At 40.1% G+C, this 15,054-nt stretch overlaps 1 protein-coding gene across 2 annotated transcripts in view; it reads right to left on the bottom strand.

The window, feature by feature from the left end:
- Window positions 1-15,054, bottom strand: part of LOC137283530 (cyclin-dependent kinase-like 2) — a 566,496-nt gene that overhangs the window by 327,465 nt on the left and 223,977 nt on the right. For both annotated transcript variants that reach the window (XM_067815087.1, XM_067815088.1), the window contains one exon: window positions 13,474-13,694. In XM_067815087.1, the coding sequence (XP_067671188.1) occupies window positions 13,474-13,694 (221 nt within the window). The remainder of the gene's footprint in view (window positions 1-13,473; window positions 13,695-15,054) is intronic.

Raw genomic sequence — 15,054 nt, 5'->3', positions numbered from 1 at the left:
AGGTCATTTGATTTCTGCATGTTACAAACTCCAGCTTAGAAATCAGGCAACAGGTTCCCCAAATGCTTTTGTGCCCATCGCACCTAAGCCTTTCTTTCCAGGTGGTTCAGAGGAGAGTTTTGTTTGTGAGAGCAAGTCCCCAGATTCTGTAGTTTGGAAGGAGTTTTTGCCCTTTGTTTCTAAGTGTTCTGTGTCACTTATGGGAGATAATTCTACCCCACAGCCTGTTATTATCTTGAGGGATACTGGAGCTGTTCTATCTCTGATTTTGACAAATATTTCGCCTTTTTCTGATGAGTCTTTAGCTAACTCAGATGTTTTGCTTCAGGGTATAGGTGGCAATTCTTCTGCTCCTCTCCATTTTGTGAATTTGACTTCAGATCTGATTTCAGGTGAGGTGAAAGTTGGTGTTCTTGAAACATATGTCATATTTGGGATTTCACTTTCTTAGTGGTGTTCTTGACTCTCTCCCAGTTCCGGGTGTTGATTTGTTGATCCGTAATGATCTTATGGGGTCCAAAGTTGGTGCTGATCCAATTGTCACTGTTTTGCTGGAGAGTTCAGTTAGTACAGAAAAGTTGGAGGATGAATTTCCGGGTATTTCCTTCTTGTGCAGTGACTTGTTCAATGTCGAAAGACATTTCTTCCAAGACTTCTTTGCAGAATTATACCATTTATGATTTGTCAGGTACATTCATGGATCATTTTGTGTGAGGTAGAGACAGATGAGTTATCTTCAGGGAGTAGTAGCTCTTCAGGACTTCTTGATAAGTCAGATAGTTTGTCAGGTGGAGAACATACTCTTTCCAGAGAGCAGCTTACTAGTGCACAGAGTAAGGATGTTGAAGTGCAGTAGTTGGCTAGTAAGGCTGTTTCTTTTGAGGAGGTTAGCAAGGTTCCAGTTTGTTATTGCTACAAGGATGGTGTTCTGATGAGGAAATATAGGTTGCCAGATGTTCCTGCTTAGGATGAGTGGAAATTGTACCATCAAATTGTGGTACCGAAATTATTGGCACATTTCTTTTGGCCCAGTCTGAGACATGATGTGGCTGAATTTTGCAAGACCTGTCATGCATGCCAAACTGTTGGAAAACCAAATCAGAAAATTCCTTCCGCTCCCTTGGAACCAATACCAGCTTTTGGGAACCTTTCAGTAGAGTGATTATTCATTGTGTTGGTCCACTACCAAAGACTAAGTCTGGTAATCAGTATCTACTCACAATCATGTGCGCTTCTACCACATTTCCTGAAGAAATTCCGCTTTGTAGGATTGTTGCTCCTGTGATTGTCAAGGCATTGATCAAGTTTTTCACCTTAGTTGGTTTGCCAGATGTTGTTCAGTCTGATCAGGGCTCAAATTTTATGTCTAAGGTGTACCAGTTAGTTATTAAGCAGGTTAAGTCTAGTGATTATCATCCAGAGTCCCAGGGAGTGAAAACACCTTTCAAAAACTCCAAACCCAAAATGACACAAACCGTCTCCCTCCACACAAGCCTACAGCAGACAGCCGTCTGGCTGTGGGCTGGCCTATTTCCTTTACTTCACAAATGTCTAAATGTGAATTGATTGATACTGTCTGGCTGGCTGGCGTGGTCGCGTGGCAATCAATTAGAGAAATGATTTACACAGTGTGTGCCTAGCTGAGCACAATGAAATGTAGGGCATGTGTCTGTCTAGCCTTACTAGTAATTATGTGCTTTATGCAGAGTAACTATATTGATTATAGGGAAAGTGTAAACATAATCTAGTTCTCTTATTGAGAGTAAGAAGAAGGCTACCCATATATTTAAATCTGGATATATACTATTAGCAAGGGATTCAGTTGGCAAATATTCTTTGTAGACCTTTTCATTAATAACAATAGTCAATAGATAGACGAAAAATTTGCCTTAACTCTTCCGAGTTTGTTAACAATCAGAGACTCAGCATCAATCCAAGATATGTTTTCAGCCCGCCACAATTCCATTATTATGCATAGGTGTGAACAAATCTCTCATAGTATGAATAAGCAGGTGGTGGTGCAGTGGCTTGCAGTCAGCTGTCTGCAGGACTCCCCCATTATACTGATTTCAGCGAAACAGTAGAACATGCATCTTCTATTATGCCGTTGGTTTTCATGATAAATGGGCTTGTTGTATCCCCTGTTTTATGTGCTTTTTTTTCTCATCCTCACTTATAGAATACGTTTTATGAACCTTTGATCGAATTTCCTTCTTCATTTGGGTGTATTTCTCTGGTTCGCCTAGGATCAAACGAAACTCCCCTTTTGAGATTTTATTGTCACTGAGCACAGTGGAAACATGACCTTTTATCATGTTTAACTTTAACACAGCAAGTATTCTAATTTCATTGTGTTTCTTTGCTTTATGATTCAATTTGCGGGATACAAATTTAAACACCGACCCAACCGTTCCTGTCAACACAGCTGCTAATTCAAGTCCTAACACAACCAGGACGCAGCTATGACTGTTGTCAACAGCCCAACTCCAACTGCTCCTAATCCCATGCACTTCCTTTAATGTTTCCTTCTTCATTTACGGCTAGATACAGCCCCATTCTGTTTGTCTACAATTTAGTTTATAAATTAGTTTTTAATTATATGTCATCTAATTTTTGTTTGATATATTTTAAGCTTATAAGGTTTAAATTATCGTACAGGTAAATGGGGGAGATATTAATAGGTGTGTTTTCATCCATAATACGAACACCATCGAGGCTTATTGATGGTTGGTATCCCTGCCTTATAACAATACGGCAACATTTATTCTCATGCTTTTTAAACCCAAATATTCTAAGACCATTTAAAAGTATTCTTGGCTCGGAAATTTTTGTGAGATATACGTCTATAATTAGTGTTGTGTGTGGTTTCATACCATATGAATCCAGAAAAAAATCACATTGGTAATCGTATATACTCTTAATGACTAAAACTGGCATTCAAGTTGACTGGTGCTAGCATGTTGCCAATGTTACCCGGTATTCGTAACACTTGTATAGAATTATCTTTTAAGTTATTAAATGATGTGAGAAGTATGCAGATTGGAAAATGAGATCATTTTGATTTAAAACGATGTAGGGGTTGGTTAGTGTAATTTTAATTACCCATTCAAGTTCTGTAAAATCTGATAGTGGCATTCGTTTGTATACATTATCTTTAAAGTATAAAAGGTATGGGGTGGCTTCCTCACCAAGTAAACTGAATCTCTTTGTGTCTCCTAGATGTGCTCGGTTAGAAAAATCTTGGTTAGAGATACAGTGTACTAAAACTGTGACACCTTGCAAACTAGTGCGTGAATCACCCCCTCCCCCCTCCCACACATAAATTGTGCAAACGCGACCTTGGTGTTTTTCAGCCCACCGGAGTGTGATTCCTTTCACGATCTCAATATCGCTCTGCAATGATTCATCTAGGTAGACCTGAATGACCAGCATGGAATTCTCCGAGAGGCTTTCCAGGATGGTAGACACACTATCGAATTCAGTAACCAACTGTAATACTGCGCTCTCTCCAGGTTTACACTGTGGGCTGCTCTACTCGAGACTGGTGTGATGATCACACTGTGTCAGGATTCCGTTGTTTACAACTTTGGTTAGGTGGTGGTCTTTGTTTTTCATGAAAACGTATGGGGAAATTAGTGTTATGTTGAGAAGCCAGTCGATTTTAGATGGTTACATCATCCACCTGTTGTCGTCAGTGAATATTAGATAGTATGGTTTGTTTTGAACAATGTTTTTTGGTCTATCAAAGTCTTCTAAATCAAACAGTTTACCATCGAATGATGGGCATATTCTCCATTCATCCACATTGTTGCAAACTGTATCGTATCATGTGTTGCTGTCAGATCCTGATGTATCTAGGTTAAAAGTACTACCAGATCCAAAACCAGTGGCAGGAACGTCAACTCGTCTGTAAATGTTGTTCATAAGCTTAAAAGCGTATATTTTACCATCTATTCCTGTGTCTTCAAACCCTCTACTATCACCTAGGTCTGACAAACTTGTATTAACACATCATTTTATTCACATTCCTGGCCCTTGGTTACTAGCCATTTTGTATATGTAGTGTTACACTTAGGTATCCTATATTTACAGTATTGTTTTTTGTATCTAAAATTGATACCTTTAATTCAGGAATATTACCACTTGTTACTTTTTTTATACTGGCATGATGAAAATGACTAAATGCGACCCTCACTGTATTTTTCTGTTTTAACCGGGACAGCCCTCAACAGTGTAGAAAGACGGTAATTTTGTATATTATCTGTTGTGCTAAACTGATCCAGATGAATGCATAGCTCATACCATGGAATCAGACTTAGCATAAAATTACTAGTGATGGATTCATGAAGTAATAGTTCTTCGCCTGAAAGTAACCCTAGTAAATTCGGAAAAACTTTTCATTGAACCTTATTGTGTTTTCTCCACTGTATAACCTCACACTTCCATTTGAGTCAATTATATTAAGACTAGCTCCTATGGGTTTGAAAACTTCATTGTTGAGAGAACACACACTATAGTAACCATCATTTATCTTGTTTCGTATCCCATTGATGAACAACTCATGAGTTAGGTGGTTGATGTTTGTCCTTTGCGGGTAGCAGGTGATTTCGCATAGTGCTATGTCAAGTTGGCCAGATGTGTCATCAATGGCATGTAAAAGTTGAATGGTCTCATCATTTGCTATATTTGGAAGCATAATGTACACATTATAATATAAATTATATATAATAATAAAATGTATAAACCCGACAACATAAATGCCTCCAACTTCACACACATGAAAATCGTGGTGTCTTGTGGGGACCCCCATACTGCAGGTTGCACCAGTTTTAAAACTGCATTTATTGATATCTTCAAAAACTATATCGTGACCGTCAATAACACACAGGCGGTGGTAAACTGGAATCAAAACCCGATGCAGTTTTGGCAGAACAAACTCAACTTCGCTGTGTGGTGTGCGACGACAGGGACGGGTGTGACACTAGACTACGGCATAGACAAATTGAGTAAGGCAGTCATCTTGTTTCATGTTTATTATCAAATGAAATGGATCTTGAAGGAAATAAGTGCTCTTCTCCCCCAAGATAAAGCATGGAATATGACCAATAACCCGTATGATAAATGTGCATACGAACAAATTTGTGGGGAGTTCATGATTCCCACAAATAAAGACTTTCATCTTCCCAGTGTGAACAACAGTCTTGGTAAAGTCTACGTGCATTTCTATAAGTCTGGAACGTTTAGGCTCAGTTCAATAGATGGCACATACAACCCCCGCTGTCATACATTTACGGGCCCCACAACGAATGAACAGATCCATGTCAGCCACATAAAGCAAACGGATCCTGGGGCAGCCACTGTTTGGGCAAAAATGATATAAAAAACATCTGAGGGTTTCACTCGTCCTGACACCATCCATTTCAACGACTCTATTCGAACGTATGTGTGGGCTATTCTCGGCTCATAGATGCAGACGCGCTCCGGCATCATAGGTAGTGGAACCGCTGACGAACACGCAGAAACAATTTGTGGTTTACATTCAGGACATGATAGCATTACCGATTGATCTGCCTAGTGCTATAAAACGATACCAGGACACGTTACGCCAGGTCAAAAGTCGACTACATGTTCGGTGTGGGATTGTACATGGCTCCGAGTGACATATGTATGAGAATCAATAAAATAACGGGCTACAACAATGAAATTATCATCGCCACAGCTGATCAAAGGTTGGGTGTTAATGCCAATATAAATGGGGTTGTAACCCCCTATACCCCTGTGGGCCCTATGGGCAGCAGACTGCAAGTTGCGCCACCACCAGAGCCAATAGTTAAACTGGGGTTGTAGGGGTATCCCCCCACAGTCCACCCAGCTGTGCAGTTGTTAAATCAGCAGCATATCGATTATAAAACAGCGCTGACTGTCAGAGGTCAGTTTGTGCTATATATGGCTAACACCTTATTTGGTTAAGTGAGGTTAACCGCAGGTCACCTTATTTGGTTATGTGATGTTAACCGCAGATCATCCTATTTGGCTAACACCTTATTTGGTTAAGTGAGGTTACCCGCAGGTCACCTTATTTGGTTAAGTGAGGTTAACCGCATGTCACCACCTTATTTAAGCAGGACTGTTCTAGCTTTTTGTTTAGCTTTTGTTTTTTATCCAGGCTCTAATATCACCACCACCCGGCGTGGTGACACCACTTGGGGAAACTCCCATGGAACCTCCTGTCAGTGATATGACCAGAGCCCAATGCCGTAAGAACGCTAGCAATGGTGATGCCATGCTCATGGTACAATATTTGGATTCTGTCGGCTAACGATGTATCCTCGTTCAGTATTCTATCGATTGTTTCCCGAATGCGGCTGATCTGATCTGCGGCAAGCTGTTCATGATTCGAGGAAGCGGATTCTAATCGCATGCATCTCTCATCTTCTAAATTGTGTAGTCGTTCTGTGATGCAGCACTTCATATCCTTGTCTTACGTTTCAGTGAGTTTGTATTTTTCACGGGCTATGTGCTCGTGTTGTTCACGAGTTCTCCGTGTACGCGTTTCAAGGCTTCGTCTAGACCATACATTTCCCTCATTGGGAATTTAAACCCTGGCAACGGTTTGTTCCAATAATTATGTAACAGTTTTTCGATGCTGTCCTATGCTTCTGTGGTACGCTGTGTAATGTCTTCATTGTCCACAGCCGACTGCAGGTCACTCATTTCAGATCGTGCAATTTGCAGCTCTTGAACGACCTTATGGGGTAATTTAGCTTTTGCACCGCCATAATCCGACATGTTTAGTTTTTCACGTATAAATTCCGCACCATGGCGACTCGCTAGAGTTGAAAAGGCGAGTGGTTTTCTACTGTGACTATTAATTAGGTTAATCTCAGGGTTATCCTTAAGACGTAGAATGCTATAATCATCTGAGGTAAACTTCAAATAGTCACTTCCCACTCGCAATTGCCAGAATGTGATTCTTAATCAAAATGTGAACATGAAATGTAGTCTTTGTAATGAATTCAAAGAGACTGTCCAACACCTTGTCAGTGGATGCCCTTCCTTAGCACAAACAGCATATCTTAAAAGACATGATGGCATGGCTCGCTGCTTTTACTATCATCTCCGCCATGCCTGTGGCTTTGACCCCAAGGTCCATCCATGGTACAACCCTGGGCATTCTGGAAAATGACAGCTATAAACTTCTCTGGAATAGGCCAATATACAGCCTGAGATGAATTCCTGCCAACAAACCTGATCTTGTCCTTTTTGCTAAAACCAATGAAATTATTTATATCATTGAATTTTCTGTCCCTTTTGACAGCAATGTGATTGGCAAGATTCAGGAAACGCATGATAAATATGCGGAAATCACCTTTGAAATGTCTCGCTTGCATCCCAAGTACACTGTCGTCAGGCTCCCCATTGTTCTCGGTGCCCTTGCTTTGGTACCTCCTGATCTCTTGGCGCAGATCAGGAGAGTGCCTGGGTTCTCCACTGGGAGCACAGCCCTTCTGACAATCTGGGTAATGCAGAAGGCTGCAGTGTTGGGAAATCTCCATATTCTCCGGAAAGTTCTTGGTGAGGTCCACTAGGCAGTGTTTCCTGGGAGAAGTCCCATTTGCTGTCTGGGCTGCGTGTAGAGGGGGCGAGGGCCCTGAGCTGATGATGAGCCTTACTGACCTGACTGTGCCAGGATCACCCAAACCCTCTCTGCTGCATTGCAATCTTACTCTGTAAAACAATATTGTAAAAGATGGAGGGTCCTGCGGACAACCATGTGATAGACAGCCAGACGGACAGCCGACTGCAAGTCCCTGTGACACAAGTCACCAAGAAGAAGAACCCAAAAAGAGTTGAGGCTGGTAGAAAAAACACCTTAGCCAGGCATAATAAACATAATATGTGGGGGTACCCCACACCCCACTGGATAGCTGTAGGTGGTGCAGTAGCCACTGCTGTTGTTTCATTAGACATGTTGTGGGGTTAAAATATTTTAAAGTAATATATATAGCATGGCTACAGTAGCAATGATGGTTGGTGGGGCTCAGTAGCATTTTCCGGGAGTAATTTTCTGTTTTCACATTTGAGAGAGTCAAATGAGGATGAGATAAAGGAGGAACGTAAACGACACAAAATAGCCACAGAGAAACTACAAGTAGCGGCTTTAGCTAATACTTTAATAGCGACTGCCCCTTTCCAATATCCCTGCAGGCCATAGTAAACTTTCTCCATTATACTTCTATTACTTAAATATTTAGTGGGGACAGCTGACTGCAAGTCACCCCCACCGATTGATGAGTGGCCGTAAGCATAGGTATTGACAGCATCAGGGGCTATCCATCGTTTTGTGTCCTGCGGTGATAGAGATGTCTTTTTGATGTTAATCCGAATATCTTATGCCCGTCACTACGGAGTATGTTCATCTGGTGTTAGAATGTTTCTTTCTCGAATAGGGCCTGTTTGTATAGGGTATGCTTGATATGTCGTTTCACCATATTCTTTTTCACCCCCTTAGCCTTTCTTATTTCAGTGTCGTCTGCTTTCTTCATAGAATACATCTTAGGTCTCAACTCCACGCATTCAGCGACCGGTGTGCCAGCACATTCGTCTTTCATCTTATCTACGACTTTCTTATTTTCTTGGCTGTGTATGGGGTGGTCTCTTGGGTAGTCACTGGTGTCGTACATGTGTATATTGGTTTTCATATCCTCATACACATCCTTGGTTTGAATTTCCATCAGCAGGGAGTCAGTATCCATATACAACACACCACACCTATCACAGTTTTGTTTCTTTAGCTTGTTTATAGTAGAAGTCATACATCAGGTGTTTAGAAAGGTGTAATTTTCTCTTGATCTCTCTCTCCTCGTGTTGTAAACACTGAAGAAATCTCTCAGCCGCATCTGGGCCTCTATAAATAACACGAGGGTTAGTTTGGCCATCATAATGAACAGCCACATACCCAAAACCACACGCCCCATGTTCTTGATTTTTCTGAGTATAACTTTGATTCGAAGTAGGCGTAGATAATGTATGGTACTGGCATCTGTTTTTTTGTGGCAGATAAATTTCAAGATATTGTTGTTTACTGTCGGCATATCTACCCTGATGGCTGTCTCCCCTACACCCCGACAATCATCCCTGTGTGAATCAGGCAGATCGGCTCTAGAAAACCTGTGAAGGCATCTTTCACACCAAGGTATTTATAATGATTTATGACATTAACAGGTTTAGAATTAAAACACCACTTTTCCTTCAAAGAGAGGGGACCACCTTTTCTAAATACCACAATATTAGTCTTTTCAAGATTTACTGATAGCGACCATTCTGAAGACTATCTTTCTAGCATGTTTAGCTGGTTTTGTAACTCAGTAATTGAGGTTGATACCAAAATTACATCGTCTGCAAAAAGTAACATAAATGTTTTGATAATGTTAGGAAATAACTGGACACCATGTTTACCTTGCAGCAAAATATCATTATATAACTCGTTAATGAAGAAAAAGAACAGGATAGGGTTCATAATACATCCTTGCCTTAAACCAATTGGACAGTCAAAAAATCAGTTAAACCATCTTGACTGCGTACACATGCTTTGATATTTGAGTACAATGACTAAAACATGGTGTACATTTGCCTCCCAGGCCAGCATTTCTAAGACAAAACCATAGTTTGGAACGATCAACTGAGTCGAACGCCTTTTCACAATCAACAAATGCAACATGTAATTTAGATTTGAGTCGAGATAAACATTTCTGAATGATTGTATATGTGGTGAAAATATGGTATGATGTGGAATAGGGCTCTCTGAATCCTGCTTGACATTCAGGAATTTTATCGAGCATGTTTGCCCACAGTGTAAGTCTATTATAGATGTAAAAGCTTTACCTAAAATACTCATCAATGATATACCTCTGTAATTGTCTGGGTTGTTTACATCTCCCTTTTTATGAACTGGAACAATAATTGAGCGTGTCCAGACTTCTGGAGAGTAGCCATCATTGAATATTTTGTTAAAATATTTACTAAGAAAAGGCATAATTTCAGAATTTGAACATTTCAACATTTCCACAAGAACCAGATCAGGATCAGGTGATTTACCATATTTAAGAATATTAATGGCATTCAAAATTTCACTGTCTGTAATATGACAGTCTAGCACCTGTCTGCCTATCTCATCGAGAATAGGGGGTGAGTCATCTGTAGAGATATCTTCATTCTGGATAATCTGAAAGATACTGTCATTCTTAAAGACTGACTTAAAATGGACAAACCATTCTGATTTTGATATCTGATTACTGGGGCCTGATTTTTGTCTGAGTGAGCGGACTCATTTCCAGAAAAGGGATAGGCTATGTAAACAGTCGTTTCACTTTCTTAGGTTGTTTTTGCACTGGTTTATTTTGAATTGTCTCCAGAAAGCTGTATATTTATTTTGTTCCTTTCTATATAAAACTTGATTGTTATCAGAGCGATTACATCTAAATCTTCTAAATGCTTTTCTAGCACGTTGTTTAGCTGCTCTACATTCTTTGTTAAGTTTCACTTTAGGTTTCCTGTCAGGGTTAGTCATCTTCCTCATACACTGTGTGGCTTCTAAAATAGTTTTGACAAATTCGCTTATTGCCAGTTCTATATCAGTATCTAACGTATCAGTGATTTCATCATGCAACAGAGATAGTTTGGGTCGCAAGATGGATAATAATGTATCCTTGGGTGAATCATTCCACACAATTTTCTCTTCTAGATGGATTTCTACTGGAGGAGTGTGCATGCAAAATTACAGGTCACTTCTAATGGGGAGTGATCAGACTCAGATCGGTCACCAATGTTTTGTTTCTCAATATACTGAAAGAAAGATGGAGTGCATATAAAATAATCATTAACGCTGCAACCCTGCTAGCCTATATATGTACATTCCCCTTCCATGTCACAAACAACTCTTCCATTTACAATATAAAGCTGTAGAGCATAGCAAAAGTCAAGAAGTATACACCCAAATTTATTGATCACCTTGTCATGTGACGTCCGGTTTGACACCTAGACGTCATCTCTGTATGTGTTCAGCACTCCGTGTATCAAGTTTAACTGGAACTTTATTCCCCTCTCCTGTTCTCGCGTTCATGTCACCACAAACAACTATATGCAAGTCCTGGAGATCAGTTAGATTTTCTAATACGAAAATTTCAATCTGATTTATGAGGCAATCAGTGTGATATCTAGCGTAATATGATGACCCGTCTGGTGGGATATATGTGCACAACAAAGCTATGTCCCTATTAAGTGAAAACGCTTCATTCTTAAGTTTTATGCAAAGTAGACTGGCAACATTCGTGTTGATTATTTTGATAAATCAGGAAAGTGACTGATGGATACAGACACAAATGCCACCAGACAAGCCACAGTGTTCCGACAGCTTTACAGCTGGAGTGTTATAAATATAGTAGCCATCAAGCCACTGTGGATTTACTAGTGTACTAACAAAGGTCTCCAGAAGCCAAACTATCTTGAAGTTACTTAAATAGGCTTTAAAATCAGGCCATTATTGTTCCAACATAGTGTAGAAAACACAGAAATATCTGTGAGCTGTGTAGAAGATCCCTGTGAAATGTGGTCCAGGCTTTGGCCATTGTCCTATTGGCTGGTTCCAGCTTCTTGCCCACTGATAACACTTTCTCTTTACGAGTGAAATTTCCACACACACGGCAAGCTGAATGCGACGTTTAGTAACAAGTCTACCATTTTTAGAGAAACTGAATATGTCAGTGTTTTTCAGACTCTGGATTTGCTGACGTTGACGTTTGGTTAAGTAATTAGCGATACCGTAAATACTGACTCTAAGTATGTGTAGAGCTTTCAACACACGGACCTTATCGTCAGACAGAGGCAAATTTGCTATCATTGGCCGTGGTTTGTTTATAACATCTTGCTTCTTGCCAAGACAATGCGCATAAAACAGCACTATGCCATTCAAGATTATGTTTTCACGCCAGCTAAAAGCTTCTAATTTATCAAGTTCCTCATCCATACAAGCAAGACGTTCAGCCATTGAGTCCACTGTTTCTGTTATAGCATCAAAGTCGCTGTACATAACCTCAAAATAACCCTTAACATCATTTACCTCTTTCTGCAGCTCAGTTACAGTTGACTCGTTTGTTGCATTTAGAGAGGATTAGGGTAATTTGGCCTTTTAAATCAACGATCTGGGAAGTGAGGTCATCTTTCACTGACAATAGAATTCTGGAGATCTTTCAGAGACAGGGGACTAGGATTCATTTCAACATCATTGGAACACATAATTATTTGGGAAATGACTTAAGATATGGCCCCTGATGACAGCTCACTCACAGCACACTCGGCCCTACTCCAAGCCAGTGCACATGAATCATCTTGTAAGCCATTCCCTGGGTCATAGCGAGACATGGTGACATCACACGAAAACACACTACGTATGTTTATCTTATTCAAATTTCGTTGATAGGGCAAGTCATATAACATAACTGAAGTCCACAAAATGCATGGGGATTGGTGATCAAAACTTGAATGTCTAAGAGGATCAAGACACTTTGATGAGAGATTGTCTACGGTTGTGACATCACACATTTGTTTACAGATGACAAACTCATTGAAAAAATCACTACTTGATGATTGTGTGAGCAGAATTTCTCCACATATGGATGCAGAGCAGATGGAGCAGATGTAATGTCAGAAATATGGTACAAACAGATGTACAAAGTGGCATATCCATCCCAGGTGTGATTCGAGTGTAATGAGTGTTGAGTGTGCTCACCTGTCGTGTACCCCTGGGTTGAACAAACAGTCCAATACTTGCCCGATACAAACCAGTATCAATCATTTTGATGTGGAATAGTACCTGTAGACCTTGCTAGAGTTTGTACAGCTAGAGGTAGATCCTCGAATAGACGTTTGAAAATTGATTTTCTTTACAACTTACTGTCTATGCAGTTGACCACCACATGTCACCCTCAAGGGAGCAGACAGTGTTACCCCACCTGCTATTACTCTACCCTACACCCTTCATCTCAATTCCTGACATCAAATTTGCAGGACAGGACAATAGATTTTTCACTTTGGAGACTAAAAGTTCATGTTTTACATGTATTTTACTCAACATAAGTGACTGCAAATGTGTCTAAATCTTCAAAGACAATACAACTTTTAAATCAAGAAAGAATAACATGTTATTTTGTTTAATCTATTAGTCACATGATCATAACAATTCTGGGGACTGAGTGGTGTATCTTGGTTGAACAATGCTTTAATGTGAATTTTTTTTGCTCACTGACAAGTCTCATCAGTCATACTCACAGCATCCATATGAACACATTCAGAAATAGGAAAATCGATACAAATTATCCTTGTAAATAGCTTCCTTAAGTGTCTTTTGACGAATCTAAACAATTTTTCATGCAACATAATGCAATCAATGAGGACTTAAAAATCTCAAAAACTAACCTTCTGCACCTTTCACCTCTGGCAGACTGACACCTTTTTCATCCTTCTTCTCTACAGGTCGATTCTTGCTGCTGCGATCATGGTAGGTAAGATTCTTGTCATACATACAACTTTTCTCAGCTTGTAGTGGCTGTGGACTGATTGTGATACTGTGGTGTGTTGAGAGCTGCTTTTTGCTCACATTTCCTTGATGATGTTTCTTTGTGATTTTGTCACTGCTCCTGTCACAGAAATAACGGCCTGGTTATGATATTCAACAAGCAGCATAAAAGGTGTTTGTATATAATGCAAAACTTCATCCCTGAACTCACCCCAAAGGCTTAACGCTTAACTTGTGTTAAGAGCTATGGTACTGAAAAACAGCATAAAAGTTTGAACAACAGAAATAAGCCTGTAATTCTTGTTTAAAGATATCCCTACCAGTATATTAAAGCAACTCAATATTACTTGCACAACTTACTATGGACAGTATGTATGGATGTATGTCAGTGAAAACAAAAGAACATATTTCCTGGAGTAATTACAGCAATATTACAAAATTTTTGGTTTGCATTTGCAGGATTATGAAGTATTTTGATAAATGATGAAAACTCATAGAATACTATCTCTAACCAGGGCACCTATATATACACAGGGAGAAGAAACGCCTTGAAAAGCCCCTGAACGTATGTCTCAGGTCGTTACGTAACCAGTGTAGCCTGTATGGTGGCAGCGTAGTATTTAAGATTGAGCCTGGTTTATTTTCAACAGCTGATTAAGTTTGCTGAGATCTTGAGATCAGCTGAGAATGGAATCACAGCTGCTTCTTTCTTGTCATGATCCTCTTCAAAAACACGTATCTCATTCAAACAACCAGTCACATATCTGGAAGCAGAGTCTTTGTCCATGCTCAGATATTCCAAACCTGGCTGGAATACAATGAAGTGATCTGATTGTTTGCTGGATGAATGGAATCCCAACTCCTGAAGCAGTACTTCAATTCATCAAGTGCACCTGTATTAAGAATGGGATTAAGTGTACTGATGTGTCATTTGAAATCCTTGCTAAAGTGGAGGTGTACGAGGGCTGGCTGAAAAGTTCTAAGCCTCACTGTGAAAAAAAATTACAAAGTCCATGTTTGTAATTTATTTTTCTACATAGTCCCCTTCCAAGTTCACACACTTTTGCCAGTGATGCTGCAAGGCCCGAATCCCGGTCAGGAAGAAATCTTCTTCAGCTACCCTAAAAACATCAGTCACAGCGGAAATGACGTCATCATTACTTGCAAAATGGCGACCGGCGAGTTCCTTTTTCATTTTGGGGAACAGGTGGAAGTCAGAAGGAGCCAAATCAGGTGAATAAGGAGGATGGTCAATGAGTTCAAAGCCACAGTCGCGGATTGTTGACATGGCCACCACCGATTTGTGAACAGGCGCATTGTCTTGGTGGAAGAGGACACCTTTAGTGATCATCCCTCGTCGTTTGGCTTTGATTGCTTCTCGCAACTGGTTCAGTAGATCAGCATAGTATCTGCCATTGATAGTTTGACCTTTTTCAAGATAATCAATGAGCAGAATACCCCTGGAATCCTAAAAGACTGAT

The sequence above is a fragment of the Haliotis asinina genome, chromosome 5 (genome assembly GCF_037392515.1).
Source record: "Haliotis asinina isolate JCU_RB_2024 chromosome 5, JCU_Hal_asi_v2, whole genome shotgun sequence".
Taxonomy (NCBI): Eukaryota; Metazoa; Mollusca; class Gastropoda; order Lepetellida; family Haliotidae; genus Haliotis; species Haliotis asinina.
This window is presented reverse-complemented; position numbering and strand designations above follow the sequence as displayed.